The sequence below is a fragment of the Physcomitrium patens genome, chromosome 14 (genome assembly GCF_059467195.1).
Source record: "Physcomitrium patens ecotype Gransden chromosome 14, ASM5946719v1, whole genome shotgun sequence".
NCBI lineage: Eukaryota > Viridiplantae > Streptophyta > Bryopsida > Funariales > Funariaceae > Physcomitrium > Physcomitrium patens.
The window spans coordinates 15564697-15584976 of NC_143423.1; the positions used below are offsets into that span (position 1 = coordinate 15564697).

Below are 20280 nucleotides of genomic sequence, written 5' to 3' on the forward strand. Positions count from 1 at the left end.
ACTTCCATATTCTTATCAATTCATCTCCCACTTACTCTCTTTACAGTTTACATATATTCAATTACTGATCTTTAGCTTACTTATTATATTCAGTTTCTCAATTCATCACACAGAATTCAATATCTTCACTTAACACAACACAATTCGATAATCTCAATTCTCAAGGTCAAAATTTTTTTTCAAAACGATTAGTCCAAAGTCATATTCTATAATATTCTAATCATAGTTATACCAATACTTCTCTCAATAACAATTCTTCATAAGCAAATAATAAAAGCAAAGAAAACAAAGAGCTAGCACCAAGCTTACCCCGGCTTACGACTATCACAGTCTGGCTCCAATCTCCCTTTTCTCAACTTCTTTATCCTACCAAAAGATGGACTATCGGCCAGCAAATTCCAAAGGTTGTAAACCTTTGAATTCTTAACCATTTATTCTACTAACAACCTACTGTTACCAACTAAACTGCCTAGCCATAAGTCTAATTCTTAAGGTTATCAATAACCAACTAGTAACTTACTACAAAATTTATTTACATATTCTACATAGTTCCACTCCTATCTATACAGCATCCTCGCAAACATTATTTAGCCTCAACTTATAAAGACGTAGCAGCGTTGGTTTCTTCAGTCAATGGCATTGGCTTACCACCCTTTGAATTCGTGACCTTCTCTTCTGCTACATCTTCATCATGTGCCTCAGTGTTCGATGGTTCTCCATCCAAACGCGTCGTCAAATCTTCATTCAAAAAATCCAATTTCCATATCTAAGACTCAAGACGATCAATTTGATTGTCGTGCTCCTCCAACATCTTTTGCCATTCTTTTGTCGGTTTCAAAGGTATCTTTGAAGGTGTTGTCGCTGAAATTGGCGTATTGGTCTGCACTAAATTATTGACTTCCTTTGCTAATGCAGTTAGTTTAGTCTGCAACATTGCAACCTCTATCTACAGCTGCTCCTACCATTCCTTCCAATCGGTCTCCATCCTTGCTTTTTTAGACACCATGTTCGCCATCTTCTCCTTTTCTGCCATCCACTTCTCCTTAACCACAAAAAAAAATACAATGCTTGTGAAAGACCCCTCCCCCCTTCCTACTTCTTACTTTGGTCCAATCAATTGAGTCGACTCCCCCTTATTTCCCATGATTCATCACGATGAAATATCCTACTAACTAGGTCCAACCACCAGTCTTTACTATTGCCGTCACTAATCCCATCCATATTCCTCATACTTCTTATTACCTTATATTTATTATCCTATCATCATCATTATTTATCCCCTCCCTTTTATGTAACAAAAAATCTGTCCTATGTTTATATATAATAAAGTTTAAGCCGATTGCCATTGATCCATGTCGTAAATTTAGTACCCATAAAATCTTCCAATTGCAATGAATCATTTGGAAATCCATCAATAACTCAATATAGCCCATGCCATCAAACTTGAAATTTTTCTGAAAAATTTTTAAAGCGACTATCATAAAGAAGTATCAAATCATTTGGCATAAAAGCCTTTGGTCTAAGCTTACTATCATAATAAGTCTTCTTTCATTTTTGTGTAGTTTCTATTATCAATAATGCATTGGCTCTACTTTCATCCAATTTTTTCAATTCTTCTAAATGGTACCGTAATGAATCATGATCTCCCAATCTATTATCTATAACAATTTGTAAACTTTGGACTTCCAATTCAATAGGTAATATTACTTCTTGGCCATAAATCAATTGAAAAGGGGTAGCATTGGTAATAACTTTATACACAATATGGTATGCCTATAAAGCTGTGAACAACTTAGTATCTCAATCTGTTCCCGCTCTTGAAACTATTTTTATTAAGATTTTACATAAAATTTCATTAGTCTTTTTCGTTTGTCCATTGGCTCTAGGGTGATACGGTGTAGTCTTACAATGTTTTATCTTATATTTAGTCATAAGTGCTTCGATTGTATTATTTATAAAATGAGTTCCTCGATCACTAACCAATTCTTGTGGACGACCGAACCGTATAATAATATTTTCATACAAAAAGATTACTATTGTACTTGCACTATCGATTTTTGTAGCTACGGCTTCAGCCCATTTTGTTACGTAATTCGTTACTACCAATATATACCATTTTTGTCCATTTCTCGAAGTTGGTGCAATTGGTCCCACAAAATCAATTTCCCATTTTTCAAAAGGCGCTTGAGTCAAAATTGGTACCAATTGCATTGCTGAAGTCCCAGTAGGTGGACCCGTTCTCTGACATGAGTCACAATGACAGACAAATTGGTGGGCATCTACAAACATTGTTGGCCACTAATAACCAAGCTGTAAAGCTTTACGAGCCATGCTGTCCCCCGCAAAATGTCCACCACAACTGTCCAAGTGACAACCTTCTAATATAGTATGCACTTCAGTTTGATAAATACAACGTCCCAAAATTCCATCCTTACTTTGTTTATATAAAGCTTCACCAATCATCGTATAAGGTGCATATTTTAATATTAAGTATCATTTAAGCTTTTCATTAAAATTAGGTGGAAAGGTTTGAAATGTCAAGTATTGAATTATTTCACTATACTCCGAAGTAATTACATCTACTGCAAACAGTTCCACATCGGGTAGTGCATTGTTAATGGGTTCATTATCTAATATATTTGATAATCGAGATAAATGGTCTGCATTGGAATGTGATTTTCCTCGTCTTACTTGAATAGTAAAGTCAAATTCTTGCAAGAATAAAACCCATCATGCAATACGACCACTCAATTGAGGCTTATTAATCATATATTTTAAAGCATCATAGTTGACATGGAAAACAAATTTATAACCAAGAAGATAATGTCCAAATTTTTGTATGAAATAAATCATTCCCAATGCTTCTCTTTTAGTTGTTGTATAATTTCTTTCAGTTGCTACCTATTGACGACTTGCATAATAAATAGGGTGATCAAAACCCCGATCATCTTTCTTGCTTAGTACAAAACCAATCCCGATATTAGATGCATCTACATAAACTTGGAATGATTTTGTCCAACAAGGTGCCACTAACATTGGTGCTGAAACCAATTTCTGTTTCAATGTTTCAAATGCAATTATACATTCTTTTGTCCAAAATGGATTAGTCCCATCGGTTAGTAGTTTCTTCAAGAGATTTGTCAAAAAAAGGTATATAACTACAAATAGATAGATAAATCACCGATAATAACTAACATGCCCAACAAATGCTCAAACACTCGTAACAGTGTCTAGTTGCTTCAATTCTATTATAATCTTTATTTTATCCAAATCTGTAGTAATGCCTGCCATCAAAACTATATGACCCAACAGTTTACTAAAAGATACACCAAATTGGTACTTTTCTAATTTTTAAAGAAATTCCATATTTGGTACATTGATTCAAATATTGACCTAGACATTCTAAATGCCTAGCTCCCGTACTAAATGTACAAAAATCATCTAGAAATATTTCCATTGAAATTCGTAGATAATCTTGGAATGCTTGCATCATTACCCTTTGAAATGTAGCTGGTGCATTACAAAGCCCAAATGGCATAACCTTATAAGCAAAGGTCTCTCAATCCATAGTAAAAGTAGTTTTTAACTCGTCCTCTTTTACAAATTTAACTTGATTATAACCGGAGAATCCATCAAGAAATGAATAACATTCATATCCAGTGAGAACATAAAATATACTATCTGTGAATGGTAAAGGAAAATAATCCTTTTTGATAGCTGTATTTCATTTGTAAAAATCTTGATAGACGCAAAATTTTCCATTCTTTTTTTATACCATAATAATTAATGAAATCCATTCACTGAAAAGGACTGGGTAGATAAATCCAACCTCCAAGAGTTTATCCAGTTCTTCTTTTACCACAAGTGAGTATTTTGGATTAAGTCGATGTTGTCTTTGATGTATTGGTGTAGCGTTCTCTTCCAATATAATTTGATGCTCACAAACTTCAGCTGGAATTCCTTTCAAATCTGCATATGACTATGCAAAAGAAGTTTTATGTCTTAAAAAGCAATCTATCCAAATTTCTTTCTCCTTGCCTTTTATACCATCGTAAATCTGAATGATTTGGACAGCCTCCCTTGTACCTAAATTAATTGGTTGACATCGTGAAATTTCAGGAGTCTTTAGAATAATATTCTGTCCAATTTCAAAATCTTTCATAAAATCCAAAAAATTAGAAATTTCCAACTTTAGTTCCATAGTACTAACGTGATTAACATCCTGTCTATTCATCCAATATGCAATCATATGATCAGAATCGTCAATAACATCTAGAGGAACTAAGTACTCTCTCGGTCCCTTACATTGATATTTCATTCTAGTGTACTCGACAACTTGCCTTGTATCAGCATAAATTGGGTCAGGTGCACCAATTTCTTCTTCTGTAGACTCATCTTCACAATTCGACGTGAATTTTGAACTAGCAACTTGAGTTTTTTGTGATATTGGACAAGGTATATTTGAAGTATAATTTTATCATTATCTTTTTTAATTGTCAATGTACCACGGCCGCAGTTATTTCGAGCTTTAGTTTGATACAACCATGATTGCCCCAATAAAATTAGATGTGACAATATAGAGCTTCGCAATCAAAAAATAATATAATCAATTTTATAGGTAATCCCTACAATTACTGTATCAATACTTTGTAAAATACCCATAGGTTTAACTTGATTGGAGTCAACCATTCTCAAAACTACTGTAGTAGGGAATAAGAGATTCAAACCCAACTCCTCCATTGTAGCAGCATTTATAAGATTTACACTAGATCCTCCATCTACTTACACTCTTGTTGTTCTCATTGGGTTAAAGCTTTGATATACCAAAGTAAATGAAATAATAGAGGTAGGTTCAAACACGGAGAAAGATTGGTTATATGAATTGGGTCTGTTAGTGTCACAATTGACTGTACTCGAGCTATCTGAAAACAATTATCAAACTACAAAATACCAAGGCTTATTACTTTCATCTTAATTCAGTATCTAATTCATTCTATGACTATCAATTCAACAATACTTCCATATTTTTATTTGTTCATCTTCCACTTACTCTCTTTGTGGTTTATATATATTCAATTAATGATCTCCAGTTTACCTATTGTATTCAATTTTTTCAATTCATCACACAAAATTCAATATCTCGGCTTACGACTCTCACAATCTGGTACTCCAGACTAACTTCTCAATATTCAAAAACTATCCATTACTCGTCAACAACAAAGAAACAAAAAGAAATAGCACCAAGCTTGCTCCAGCTTACAACTCTCACAGTCTAGCTGCGATCTCTCTTTCCTCAACCTCTTTATCCTATCAAAAAGATGAACTGTTAGCCAGCGGATTCCAAAGGTTATTATCCTTTGAATTCTTAACCATTTATTCCACTAACAACCTAATGTTATCAACTAAACTACCTAACCATAAGTCTAATTCTCAAGGATGTCAATAACCAACCAGTAAATTATCACAAAATTTATTTACCTATTCTACATAGCCCCACTCCTAATTGTGTAGCATCTTCGTAAACATTATTTAGTCTCAAATTATAAAGACTTAGCAGCATTGACTTCTTCAGTCAATGGCATTGGCTTACCACCCTTTGAATTAGTGACCTTCTCCTCTTTACATCTTCATCATCTGTCTCAGTGTTTGAGGGTTCTCTATCCAAACGTGCTGTCAGATCTTCATTCAACAAACCCAATTCGTGTACCTAAGACTCACTTTGGAGCCTGTAAAATTGATTCTTTCAACAAGTAAGATTATTCTACCAATTGGGCTGATATTGATTCTTTAGAATTCACACCTCTAAGAAGATCTTTCAACAGAAAGGACGTTTTCTGAAACTGTATAGAGAACGGAACAGCTTGAAACGAAATCAAAGCCTCCATAATCAGTACCTCATTAGGATGCACAACCGATTCAGGTCTTATATTGAATAAGAGATCCATGTCAAGACCTGGATTGGATGGCCTCATAATTGGGTCCAATGGGTCCTTCGCTTCAAGATCACCCAAATATTGAATTGGTCCTTTCTCTTTTTGTTGACTTCTTATATGTACAACTTGGACTACTTCTACCCAATGAATCAGTGATTCTTAAGTCTCGTTATTTTTTTCCTCTACAATTTACATAGTCGATTATATCTTCTGATCATGATTCTTAGGATTAAATGAAACATTGCATTGATAATGAAAATAACCCGATTGCTTGTAATATCTACATAATAGAGCATATTCATCTATAAATCTTGGATTAAGGCATTCACTGGCACAATGACCAATTTGTCGGCACCGGTAGCAACATAGTGATTTTCGACCCATACCGTCATATACACATGGAGTCTCCACTAGAATATATCTACTAGGTCGATTCAACGTAGCTATAGTAAATGATCCTAGCTGACCAATTGCTACTGATCGAGAATTGGACTACTGAATTAGTATAGTTTGGAGATTACCTCCTTGATTATTTCCACCGTTTTGCATCTTTGTTCCATAAACCAAATTATAATTAGTATTTTAAAAATTCCCAAAGCCATGATTAGGTTGTTTTGAGCGATTACTATTCCAACTATCCATATTTCTAGTCTATACTTGATTAACATCTCATTGAGTTGGCTATATCATCTGGTTATTGAACTATTGTTGCCTTTATAAATGCTAGTAGTTTTGGATAGGGTGCTTTCTTCCACAAAATGTACATTGAACACCCGTTTATTTTGGTATTGGATATTCCGTATTAAAATGACCTTATCTCTTACAATTATTACACCATACATTAGGTCTCGTATTAGAAGGCTTATGTTATTTCTCCTTGTCTTTAGCCAAATTCACGGCTAATTCTTCCATCTTTTTTGTTAGATTTAATAACAAGGCTTCATTTGGATCTTTAACAGTCGCATTTGTGAACAACTCCGATTGTTGATAGGTTGGTGATGTAAAATAAGGTGTCATTGTTATTGGCGCTATTGCTTGAAGTGGGGTGGCATTAATTGATTTTTGCAACATAATATTCTTCACATTGGAGTCATCCATTTGTGGATAATTATCCATCGACATATTTCTATATTGTATTTGTTGGCTTCCTAAACTTGGAATCATCGTGGCTCCCACTGTTAACAATTAGTCATAATGACATTCTTTCCATACCTTTGCTCATGCCAATGATGTCTCTATTATAGCTGGTTGAGTCTCTTTTACAAATATTTTCAATTCTGGTGGATACAAACCGTTAATTAATATCAACAATATAAACGTATCTGGTATTTGATTATTTGACCATTTACGAAGTATATCCGTGACCCGACCATAATAAGACTCTACTAATTCTCTCGCAAACATCCTGCTATTCATAAAACTTTCTCGAAGCCGATCTTCAAATCCAATTGGTCTAAAATGGATTAAGAAGGCATTCCTTAAGGCCTCCCAATTGGAAAATCCACTCACTGGTTGCCAATTATACCATTCAAAAGTTGTATCTTTTAAAGTTGCTGGCAACCATCTCAATCAAATGTCTTCAGTTCTACCATTATTAGCCAAGCAGGCTGTCAAGAATTGAGATATATAGTCATCGGAATCAGAGCCCGGCCAACCACTAAAAGTAGGTAATGGTGACACATTTGTAGTTTGATCTCCTACTCCTTCTATTTGTACTGCAATTGGTACTTCTGGCACTCCCACAGCCATTGGTGTTATCATTGGTCTCTTTGCTATTTGAATTTGAATTTTTCTTCCTTTGGTTTTACTTGGACCTATAAATCCTTTTTGTCGTTCTTATAAGAGATTTCTTATGCATAATCGCTCATGTCTTTCTTTTGCTTATTAATTAATTCTTTGATAATCCTCCCCTTCATAATTATCACTAATAATCTTTCATTCTTCTCGGTAAAATCAATACTGCCTTGAATTATAACTCATATATTTGTAACCCTAAAACTAATTCTTCTCACATTTTCATTCAACATATAATTCCATCTCTCATACAATCAATTTCTAACATTTCATATTGTTATCATTTCCCCGGCAACGATGCCAAAATATTGTTCTCATTGTGTTTAAGCTTCAATATAACAAAGCAATTGAACTAATAGAAGTGAATTTGAACATGAAGAAAGACTACTTTTATGAATTGGGTCTATTAGTATGACAATTGACTATACTCAAGCTATCTAAAATCAATTATCAAACTACAAAACACCAAGGCTTACTACTTCCGTCTTAATTCAACACAAAATCAATTCTACGACTATCAATTCAAAAATACTTCTATATTTTTATCAATTCATCTCTAACTTACTGATCTCTAGCTTACTTATTATATTCAGTTTCTCAATTCATCACTTAGAATTCAATATCTTCACTTAACACAACACAATTCGATAATCTCAATTCTCAAGATCACAAATTTTCTCCAAAACGGTGAATCCAAAGTCATATTCCACAATATTCGAATCATAATTTCAACAATACTTCTTTCAATCACAATTCTTCATAAGCAAATAATAAAAGTAAAGAAAATAAAGAGGTAGCACCAAGCTTACCTCGGCTTACGACTATCACAGTCTGGCCCCGATCTCCCTTTTCTCAACCTCTTTATCCTACCAAAAGATGGACTGTCAACCAGCAAATTTCAAAGGTTATGAACCTTTGAATTTTTAATCATTTCTTCCACTAACAACCTACTCTTACCAACTAAACTTCGTAACCATAAGTCTAATTCTCAAGGTTATCAATAACCAATCAGTAACTTACCACAAAATCTATTTACATATTCTACAAGAATCTCAAAATATGACTCCAGCCATTACTATCAACAAAATGACTGACTTATTGCCTTCAAATTACATGTGTTGTCTTCAATGCCCTATATCTCCTTCATAAAAATTCTAAATATAATAATTCTTTTAAAAAAAATATAGGTCTTAAAATCATCCTTATGGCCGAATCTTCCATTCTTCAAAAGCTACCATACAACTTTTTGTATTCTTGAAAGAACAACACTATATCTTAAAAAATACTTTAACTTCAAACGGCTATAACTTCTTTATTTTGATTCCAAACCCTATAAATTTTATATAAAAATTGTAGTTCAAATCCTAAATCTTATAATTCTTAATTTTGATTCTCAAGTGATCCTTTTAAAGTTGCCAAAATCCATGTTGTAATTGTAGATAGGTTATTGAAAGCCTGTTGGATATGATCTTCAACCAATAGAAATGAAGACCTTCACTCATTACCTTTATCCATCCATGTCTTGCTTTCATTCTTCCAAATAAGCTTTTTAGTAGTTTGGATCTTCATCTTTAAGCTCCAATCTTTTCTAAAAACTTTATACTAAATATCTAAATTCTATAATTAAAATATTATATTCAAAATAAGTAAACCTAAAAATAAATATTTTTATATTAATTCTCTTTAAATTAACCTATTAACTATTTTAGTATATATTAAGATTTATAAATATATTATATATTTTAATTAATTTTTATATACTATAAACAATTACAATACAACATCCACCTCCTCCAAATGTACACATCCTTTGGTATATGCTACATATTACTCCTCTTTATCTTCTTGAGATTTCTTTAAATCATTCATAGATTTTTTTACTTCATTTTTTTGGTCCAAATATTAAGATAAAAATATACCTAGACTAGTCTTCAATCTCTATAGACTTAGGCCTCAACTTATGAGTCTTGTCAAATCTTTTTTTATTTTTTAATCTTACTTTCTTTAATCTCTCACTTGCAATTTGTAGGTCTTCAAATAACCTTCTCAACTATTGGATTTGAAGCTCTAATAATATTTTTCTATTAATATTATTTTTCTAAGATAGAAGTATCTATGGAGAATAGGTTTTTTTAACTAGCATCATAGGTTTTCATCCTAACATTAATTCTATTGGCATATAACCAGTGACAATACTATGAATAGTTCTATCAACCCATAAAGCACATGGAAGCAATTTAGGCCATTTAATTAGTTTATCCTTATATGTCTTAATCAATGCATAAATAATATAAAGGTGATTCTTTTTACTCTTCCTATTGGCTTGAAGATTATAAGAAGTAGTCAACTTGAGCTGAATTTCATACCTATTGAAAAATTCTCCTGCTTCAACAACATCCAATTCTCCTTTATTATCTCTCATTCTTATAATACTACCTTATCTATTGAAGATGTCTTCCAATATAAATCTGTCTATTATTTTTATACTTTTGATTCTCAAATCCTCCCTTCAACATAATTTGATAATTTTTTTCTTACCAAAATCAAATATTTCATATTCCACATTCTTAATGGCATAGCTACCAAATCAATTACCTAATAAAAATGTATAGAAGGTGGTAAGTAGGATTTAATCCATCTCTATACCTAACCTTAGACTGTAGTTGACACTTTGTGCATGAGCTTACAAAGTCTTTTATATCTTTATATAAGCTCTTTAATCAATACCTTTCTTTAATCTTTGTATATGTGGTCTAAATTCCTCTATGTCTTGTCCAAAGTATATTTTGATATTCTCTTAAGACTTTAAATTTATTTTTAAGGTCTCTTACTACTTTTAATAGAATTTTTTTACTTCTTTTTGGAATCTTCTATAAAAAAATCATCTTAAAGTAGATAATCATAGGATTTTTGTCTAGTATCTTTGAAGATTTTATCTATCCACTTTTCTTGCTTCTTTATTATGCTCAAATAAATTCTAATATCCTTCAATTTCTATTTATATAAATCTTCATAGAAATTTTGAATCTTATCACTAAAATCCATTCCACCAGTAGAAAATGAATTTCTATGTCTCTTCTTCTCTTGATCTTCATTTCTTTCATGTACCATCATCTCCTCTTCAAAAATATACCTAGCTCTAGATAATATATTTGCCACCAAGTGCTCTTTATTAGTAATATGAACTAAAATAGGATTTAATATTCTTATGTAAGCTATCCATCTTAATATGGCAATATCAAGAATAGTACAGTTAATTATCATTCTAAGTAATTTAAAACAATCTATTTTTAAAACCATATTTATTCCAATCAAATAATTTTTTCAGCTTTTAGAGCAATAAAAGCTTTTTAAAATTCTTTTTTAACTTGTAGATAAGTCCTTTATTTCTATGTAAGAACCTTGGCTCTAAATCTTATAATAAATCTTCTCCTTTCTACATCTTATTTAATAGCCCATCCAATTGCTATGGGACTTGTATCCATTGTTACAAATATTGGCCTTTTACATTAATAATCCACTTGTCTAAGTACAACTAGTGAACTCAATATCTTTTTTAGATTTTCTATAGCTATATCTTATTTTTCTTCTCAAATAAATCTCTTATCTTTCCTCAATAACTTATATAATAGCTCTAAGATATAGGCAAAGTGAGGCATCTAAATATGATAGAATATACATGCCCCTAAAAACCTTCTAACTTTTGTAATATTTTTACAAGCCTTCATTCTAGATATAGCATTAATTTTATCAAGATTTGATTTTCTATTATATCTGCCACACATGTATTCTATCATTAAAATCTCATCAATTCCAAAGCTTGATTTTTCTAAAGCTAATGTGAGATTAATTGACTTTAATCTCTCCTATACTCCAACCACATCTCTAATATGTATCTTAATAAATATTTTGCAACCTTCAACCTCCATGGTCTCATCTTTGACTTCTTTTCTATCTCTTTTTATAGATATATTATCCAAAAATAGAATAATTTTTTTAGATATAAATTCTTTCAATATTTAATTTATAGCATTTTGTACATAAGCCATTGAGTTGGTTGCACCTTGAAGTAAGGTACACATCCTCATTAAACCTAAAAGAATCTTCATGGTAGTTAAATCTCTATTATCTTTAGCTAATTGAAATTGGTCATATCTAGAATATAAGTTTCTAATAGAATAAATAGCATGACTTGAAAATTGTTCAACTACTTAATTTACTACAAGACATGACTTAATGTTTCAAATAGTCACTTTATTTGCATATTGCATATCTTAAATGAACATTAATGCTCTTGACTTCTTGGGTACTAGAAACAATCTATTAAAATGAGAAGCAATTGAAGATTCTAAGATATCCATCTTTATTTTATATTTTAATAATTCTATTAATTTTAGAAATAAAGCTCTAGACATATGAATAGGCTTTAAATCCCATGGAATATGTGGCACTGTAAAGATTACCATAGATACTGCAATATTAGGATCCAGACATCTAATCTCATTAAGAATTAAAGCAAATACCTTACCATGTCCAATAAGCATTTCTTGAAAAATATTTTTTTCCATTGATGTCAAGAAATTACTCCTTCCAATTTTCAATTTAGCTAATGATTCTTGAGTAAATTGATGTCCAATTTTATGCCTCTCTTAAATTTGATTCTTTAATTATTTACTTGATATATTCCATAATATCAATTGATAACTAGGTAGCTTTAGGTTTTATCTTTCTTGCTATAGTTTTATATTTAGCATATATTTTAACCTTATTTTTTAATCCATAGCTTATAGTAAGTCTACCATCTGCTATTATCTTTTCTAATTCATCATAAGTCCTTATTGAGTATATTTATACTATAGCATCTATATCCATGTTTATAGCTAAATTCTCCAAAACTTTTATTAAATCATCCTCTAAACCTACTTCTTTTATTATTCCAATTATGACTTCATCATTTGAAACTAAATCTATTTTTTTAATATTTTTTTCTTATTTCTTCATCCTTCTTTTATTTATAGAATCTAAATCTTTAATCCTTTGAACACCCACAAATCCATTAATATTTAAGTTCAAAAATCCAAAATTCATATTATCTACATTTGAGTTTGTAGATGATTCATTTGCATCCATGTATTTCCATCTTACAAGGATACTCTTTAGAAATCTACAAAATTGTTTCTTCGCTCCAAAGGTATCCTTTTTATTTATTTTTTGTATCTTTTATGGATAGGTTTGACAGTAATAAATTGGACAAATTTTCTTCTATTCCAACTACAAATCTTGACATAATGTGAACCATCATTCAAGGCTCTAGTCTACATTCTAGCAACTATAATACAAAATTGACCAAGTATTACTAGATATGTAGTAGAGTTTTCCACAAAGAAATTTTGCTAAATAATTCCATCTAGTCATTTTTTTGATAGCTTTTGCTCTCTTGATTATGGCTTTTGTAGTTAATAAAAAATTAGACTTAACTACTTTTTGCTCAACTGTAATAGAATAAGCCTCATTTTTTTTCTTTTGTATGACATTATTCTTTGGTGTTTGCTCTTCCATCAATTATTTCATACTATTCTTTCTGAAATTAGTCTTCAAAGGTGCATTTGAACATTTTAGCCTTATCCTACCCTCTTTGGAATATATAATACCATCCTTGATTATAGCCTTGTAACTATCACACTCACCATACTTGTTGTTTGAATTGTCATACCACATACATCTCTCTATAAATTCCTTTAAGCCTTCAATTGTCTTTAATGAGTTTGTCAGCTACGATTTCTTCAATTCAGTCATTTCTAGTTTTAAATCTTATATGTCCTTGATCAATTCTTCAAAAGTGTCATCCTTAATAGTCTTGATCACTTTTTGAGGTGACACTACATTTTGGGATATATAAACTAGGTCTAGTCTTGATATTAAATTACAAGTCTTAATCTTTTGTTGTTTAGCCAAAAGCCCCATTGTATCCTTTGTTAACCTCCAATTATTGATAAAACCACTCTGAGATGTCTTGTTTGGTAGATAAAAGAACAACTTATTATCCAAGTATTCATCAATTGCCTATAAGAATAACCTAATTTTTCTTGTTTCCAAAAGCTACCTCTCTTGCTGTGGCAATTGCCCAAACTTAGTCTCAAGTTCTCTGATTGGTTCATTTGGAGCCATTTAATTCATTGGCCTTTATTCAATCCACTCCAAAAAAGTCTATTTTGTTATTTTTTTTAATCTTCTTCATAAAAATTATTTTTCAAGAGTTCTTCAAATTTCTTTCATAATATAGCAACAATATGCAACTCCTACATCTTCTCCCTGATTTTTGGTATCACTACCAAATCAAAGGTGGTAATCATTTCTATTTTTGAAACTTGATACACATCCATTTTACATGTGTAAATCCTTAAGAACTTAGTGATGTCCTTCCCATCAAATCTTCTCATCTTATCCACTACTATTTGTAAAGCTTTGGTGGTATTTCTATCCTTCCTATGCACATATTGTTTCTCTTCCATAAATTGAGCAAATGCCCAGAATAAATCATAGGCGCCCATCCCACTTAGTAATGCAAATCTTGGGATTTGATTCCTCATCTTGACTTGTTGAAAAATTTAGTGCTTTAAATCTCTCTTAGTGGAAGAACTTATATGTGGACATAAAGAAAGTTTGCCTTAAGAAATTGTTGGACTTCTTGTTGTCAATAATTATTCAATTAAGTTCCAAAATAAGAAAGTACCAAGTTTATATATAAAATTGTCCCTATAGGAATAATTACATCAATACATAAGCCCTAAGTTCCAAAGATCACTCAAAATATGATAAAAATATTTTAAAACCTTATACATCCTCAAGGTGAATTTTTTCCAAGCTTTAACAACTCATATCTTATAATCTTACAACTCATATCAAAGTCTTTTTTTTAAAAAAATCTATAAAAATAATTATCAATCATATATATATATATATATATATATATATATACATAAATACATATGCAAGTGGATATAAAGTTGTTGTAAAAATTATTATTAAAAACTATTTATATTAAAAAAATAATGAAATTTTTTTAAATAATTCTTTTAGAATAACTTTACTAAAATTCAATACAAATAAATTTTATGAATTATGAAAATAAACCAAAAAATGGTGGATTTGAAAATAAAATATTATATATATATATATATATATATATATACAAGCATATATACATCAACTTATAAATATTAAGATTTTTTACCAAACCATTTGGAAACAAGAACTAATAACATAAGTACAAGGTTGTAAACAAAATCAAATTAAAAAATCTCATTCCCTTGTTTCAATTGAATGATTACAAGTGCAACTTGTTGAAGATGTAATAATGTTATACCTTCAAAAAAAAATTAGAGGTATAAACTAAAGTATCACAATGAATCCAAAATAATACTATATTGTTATTTTTGAAGGTATAACGATATTGTTACATTTTGTCTTCTTCCTAACTTCGGAAGCACTGTTGTCAATACACTGTTCATACCACCATCACCAATCGCGTGGTTTGCAATGTGACAACCATTGCAACCAATCAGCTGTTCATAACCCACAACCTCATTTCTATAAAAAGAGGTGTCAATCTGTAAATCTGAGCTAGTATTCCTGAGGCACAGTCATAAGCTCCAGAAAAAGGATGAAAATCAAAATAAAACTACAAAATCGTGGGAAGAATCGCCATACAAATTCCTTCACATTCCATCTCTCACTATTCAGTAGACACCGCAAACTGGAATCTGGTGTCGATGGTCACTGATATTGAAACGGTGTCCAGTTCAGCTCCATCTTCTAGCAAATACTACAAGGTCGTAAGTTCGATCGAGAGAGAAAGAATCTCTCCTCTGCTGCTCGAATTCCATGAGCAGGTTCATAAGAAGTAAGAACCTTGATACAGTACCTGTTGACGCAGACGGATTGAACTAGGAGGGTAGAATCTTACAGGAGCTGAGTCTCGATCTCTTTCCTGATCGAATTGGATACTTTCCCACCTCCCCCACCACTTCATGCTGCGGGGAGCAAGGCTGGTTGGAAGAAACCTATTTCATGGTTGCCTCACTTGTGAGTAGGACCTTCGCTGAGGTGATGTTGCTGGACTTCAACTTGTATAACTCTGAAGGGTCGGATGTCAGCAGAGCTATCTCTTCTTCAACTTGATATTGCATGGTATGTAGTGACTGAACCGCCGAACATCTGGCATTCTTGCCTGTCCAGTGCTCCGCCTTCAGGTTTCATGTTGGCAACAGCCCTGGTCCTGCACTGTCCGCAATTTAGTCCCTCAGCTTACGTTGATTGTGCGAGAAGCGTCATTCGAAACTTCGAGTGAAAATAGACGAATGAATGAACCGAAATGTAAGAAATCAGCTGAAGTGGCTACCGTGAAAATCTTGGCTGGAAAAGACGTTGTCTGGCTTGAGCATAGCCTATCGCCAGTGTGGTATGGACGTCTTCATGGCAGACTCCATTCAGCGTCTCCATGGAAAGCTCGTTCCTCCATCCTCAGCTTTTGTTGCATTTGGGGCCATGTCTTCATAAGAGTGAAACGAACCCCAATCCAAACGTGATCAATGATCATGACCTAATTCGGTATGCTGGACTGCAAATGGATCAAAGATGATGCCTTACCTTGGTGAGAGGATCCAAAAATCTTTCAGTGAAGGCTGAGGCTACCTGAAGATTTAGCTCACCTAGCGCACTGCACATACCTCCATTTTTAGCAAACCCTCCACATTGGTGTCTACCCTGGGATCCACAGCTGCCAGCTTCATCGACAGGAACTGCAAACCCGTTGAGCCAGGTCGTCATGGAACTCCACACGACATCATCAATTCAAGCAATTAAACCCTGGGTCCCGTCTCAACCAGACGTCCGAAATTGCAGGGAGATGTCAATTGTGAGCGCTCACCTCAATTTGACGCTGCAGCGATTTCACGTAGTTGATGATTTCTTCCAACATGACTGCCTTTCCGGTGACCTGTGATTGTACCCCACGGATGCAAACCAATCACCAACCTCGAGTGTTCCAGACACTGACGGTGTGATTATGGAACTGAGAAACGAAAGACCCACAATTGAAGGCACATGTCGTGAAGAGAAAGAGAGAGCGAGAGGGGGAGAAGTTGCGCTACCTCGCTGCAACCTGGCACAAGGGCCTGTAAGAACTTCATCCGGTTACTGATTTTCTCCCTCCTCGCCTGAAAACAGGAAGTGCACACAGCATTGAGTTCACCTTGGAGAATATAAGAAGAAGAGGCAGAAGATTGCAATGTTAGAGATTGAAATTAGAACGATACCATGTACCTCCACCCAAGCGGACATCATGTAAATTGTGGGGTTTCGTAGGCAGAATGGCTGACTCTTTCAGCGAGACTATGGCCGTCTGTAGCTTGGCCTCTCCTGGCGCGAACATGAATGAAACCTTGCTTTGGAGGTTGCTCCTTCTTCTTCACTTTCTTCCCACTGCTAGTTCACGACAGCACAAACGTGCATCAAGTAACTCGATGGGGGAATTTTAACGCAGCAAGAAAAAAGCTCTCTCTTGTACGAACTTCATCCGGTTACTGATTTTCTCCCTCCTCGCCTGAGTCGAGTCCGGCTTTCCGTCTAATTGTCGCACCTTCGTGAGGATCCCACTCGTGTTTGGTGGGAGCAAGCCCTTGTTCTATAAACAATGAGCTATACCCCCTAGATTCAATGCGCGATCGTCAGCAAGAAAAATTCGGCTGCGCAAAAGATTCCCAAGGCTCAGAAATTAAACCCAAGCACTAATGGGTTTTAACCAGATAAGTTGAAACACTTCCAGCTAAACTGCTGGATTATAAGTATCAAAGCTCAGCAGCGTGATCGATGAGTGTAAAATAGTAACCGGAATACGCTGCTCCGGAGGTAGAAGATCAGCAGTAGTTTGATTGAATATATGAGTCCTCACATGTAGAGTAGTCGGGAAGGGCCATGGCGCCGGCGTACGAGGGGATGCAAGAGGTGAGAGGATGCAATAACACATCATTGAGGGATGTGCCAGAGATAGAGAGCGACAAAGCAAGCTGTGTGAATGAGCGGTAACGCTGCCTCGAAATCAGTGTCGAGAATGCGTACATGGTGAGATGGGAGCTTGAACACGAGGATTGCGCTGATGTCAAAGGTCGAACTCTTCGGCACTCTGCAAATCAGGAGATACGCTGCCCCTCCACACACACACCCAGTAAAAATCAAAAAAAAAAAAAAAAAAAAAAAAAAAAAGCGAGTCGGCACCAAATAATTCATCATCCCGTCGGAGATGAATTAGGCTGACTGCGTGGGATAGGCAAATCTGACAAAACGCAGGACAATCAATACCGTGAGCCACAGCGAGCTTTCATGGCACCCAAGGACAGAGTGTGGCAGCGGGACCCGCGGCACCCACGCCGATGATCTCGTGGCCTCCACTTGGCGGCCAATAGAATCTAACACAGAGGATCTGCATCGCGGCCCTGATTGGACGCGATCCTGACACGTCACGTGTGGACACCAATGGGCTACCTATGTCCTGGAAGGACACCATTCACACGGAGGCGTACGCCTCCAGCCCATGGGTGCCGTACAGTTGATGGACCAGAAGATGCTTCTGACATGGCCCAGACACCCCCAAACCCAACCCCTTGTGAGGTGGGGCTAACATCCGACGTGGCAGGCCAGCCTGGCCGTGGGGGATCGTAACGGAACCGCCTTCTGGAAAAATTAGGCCAAGGAGGAAAGGTCACAACAACAACATTATCAACAACAACAACAACAACCACTACTACTACGAGCCGTGTGTAGTAGGAAACCCGCACCGATCTCGCGACTGAGCTGTGGTGAGCGTGCCCGAGACATTGGAGTCCTTGCAATGATGGACCGCAGCCACATTTTCTTGCTCTCTATTATGGTACGAGCGGCCTGCTGCGCCTGCAAGGGCAATCCGGCTGTTAATCTCGGCTTACGTCCCGTTTTTTTGCCCCCGCGATTTTTTGCGCTTTCTCGTGCTCTGTTCTGCTCTGCTCTGCTCTCTCTCTCTCAGGTCTTAATGTTGACCTGTCTTGTAGTCGCGATGGTACCCTCGGTGGAACTTAACGAGCTCAGCTCACATTCTGCAGGATGGGAACCACAAGTCGCCGTCTCTCTTGGCCTCGCGTGTTTCTTTAGCGACATGGGCCTATGTCCGTGGCTGCGGTGGCAACTCCTCTCTGGTCCGACATTTTCACACTGGACTTTTCGTATAGCCTTGGAGCTCTTTCATTGTTTCACAAGCCCCTCTTCCCAAATTTAGTAGTAATAATAATGAGAAGAACAATCTTTCTTAAAGACTCAAGTGCCAATGGGTTATAAATTTTAATACTATTATTACTGTTCTCATTGCCATTATCAAAGAATAGGCTATTCTGAGTTTATTAAAGAAATGGCTATATGTGTACTGGAGCCTCTTATTTAGTGAGTGTGTGATTTTGTCTTGGGACTTTTATTCCTTGGAAATGGCATGGTTTCAAATTTATGAAGAGAAAAAAGGAAAAGAGCAAAAAAGAGAGAGAGAGAGAGAGAGGGAGAGAGAGAGAGAGAGAGAGAGACAGGCATGCACTTTGCCTTCCAGATGGTGAGCCTCACTGATATGCATAATTGCAAAAGGCACCATGTGAAGAAAGCAATGTTAATGGAAGCCAACCAATGCAGGGGCAAGGCTTGCTACTCTTATGCTAGACCAACCTGCCAAGCTCAACAATGCCCCCCCAGGGGAACCATTCTGTAGACAAGCCTCTGCCCAATTGGGGCACCCATCAAAGCCACTGACCCCCCCCCCCTTGCACCCTTTTTTTAATCCCTGCTACTGCTGCTGCTGCACTCTCTCTCACTACACAGCCTCAACATGCTGCACCCACCCACATGGTGATGATGCATATGGAGGGCAAATAGTGTAGGTTAAAGAAGGGAAAAGATGATAATAGCAACTGTGGATAGGGCATGAGAGTGATAATGGAGAAAGCTTTGGCAGCAGCAGCAGCAGAGAGAATGGGATAAGTTGCCCTAACTTGCCAGGCTCTGGCACAATGATCAGACCCACAGGCTTTCAGAAAACAATCCAGCAAGAGCCTCTTTTCTCTGCCATCTCTGTCAGCCTGCCTTGGCTCTGTGGCTTTGCCCCCATCATCCAGTCCACCTTTCTATAGTACACACCCATCATAAAATATATGACCCCATGATGGTATGTACATGTTGCAAATTCCACAGGCTTACCTCAAAATTATTTATGGAAACTTTACACTTAATACTTCATGTACAAGTATTCCAAACAAGGCTGCATAGATGGCTTTGCCTAGTGATTAGACTTCACACAATATCTCATCTCTCCCCTGTCCACCACATGGATATACCTTGGAGGTTGTTCATAACAGTTAGGGTGGCCTCTTGAATATTGTGAGTTGCCCTTTGCCCATTTGAGGAGATGAGATTTCAACAATGGAGATAGTGGCTGATTGCCACCAACACCCTTTATATTTGGAGAAAAGAGAGCTCATTAATA

At 35.0% G+C, this 20280-nt stretch overlaps 1 protein-coding gene and 1 long non-coding RNA gene across 5 annotated transcripts; both read right to left on the minus strand.

Moving 5' to 3' along the window:
- Positions 1-15137: 15137 nt before the first annotated feature.
- Positions 15138-17971, minus strand: LOC112291080 (transcription factor bHLH49). Of its 4 annotated transcripts, XM_090256034.1 has the most exons (6): positions 17680-17825; positions 17052-17473; positions 16880-16945; positions 16657-16725; positions 16129-16528; positions 15138-16005 (listed from the first exon to the last, which is right to left on the minus strand). In XM_090256034.1, the coding sequence occupies exons 2-5, from the start codon at positions 17070-17072 to the stop codon at positions 16439-16441; spliced, it is 246 nt and encodes an 81-aa protein (XP_090112160.1). In that variant the 5' UTR covers positions 17073-17473; positions 17680-17825; the 3' UTR covers positions 15138-16005; positions 16129-16438. The 4 variants fall into 4 exon arrangements, with proteins under 4 accessions (XP_090112160.1, XP_090112159.1, XP_090112161.1 ...); XM_090256033.1 differs by having other exon boundaries at positions 17052-17971; XM_090256035.1 differs by having other exon boundaries at positions 15138-16010; positions 17052-17825.
- A 204-nt stretch (positions 17972-18175) lies between these two features.
- LOC149987883 (uncharacterized) lies at positions 18176-18781 on the minus strand. The gene is made up of 2 exons (XR_016506432.1): positions 18563-18781; positions 18176-18458 (listed from the first exon to the last, which is right to left on the minus strand). It is a non-coding gene; the product is annotated as an uncharacterized LOC149987883 (long non-coding RNA).
- Positions 18782-20280: the final 1499 nt, after the last annotated feature.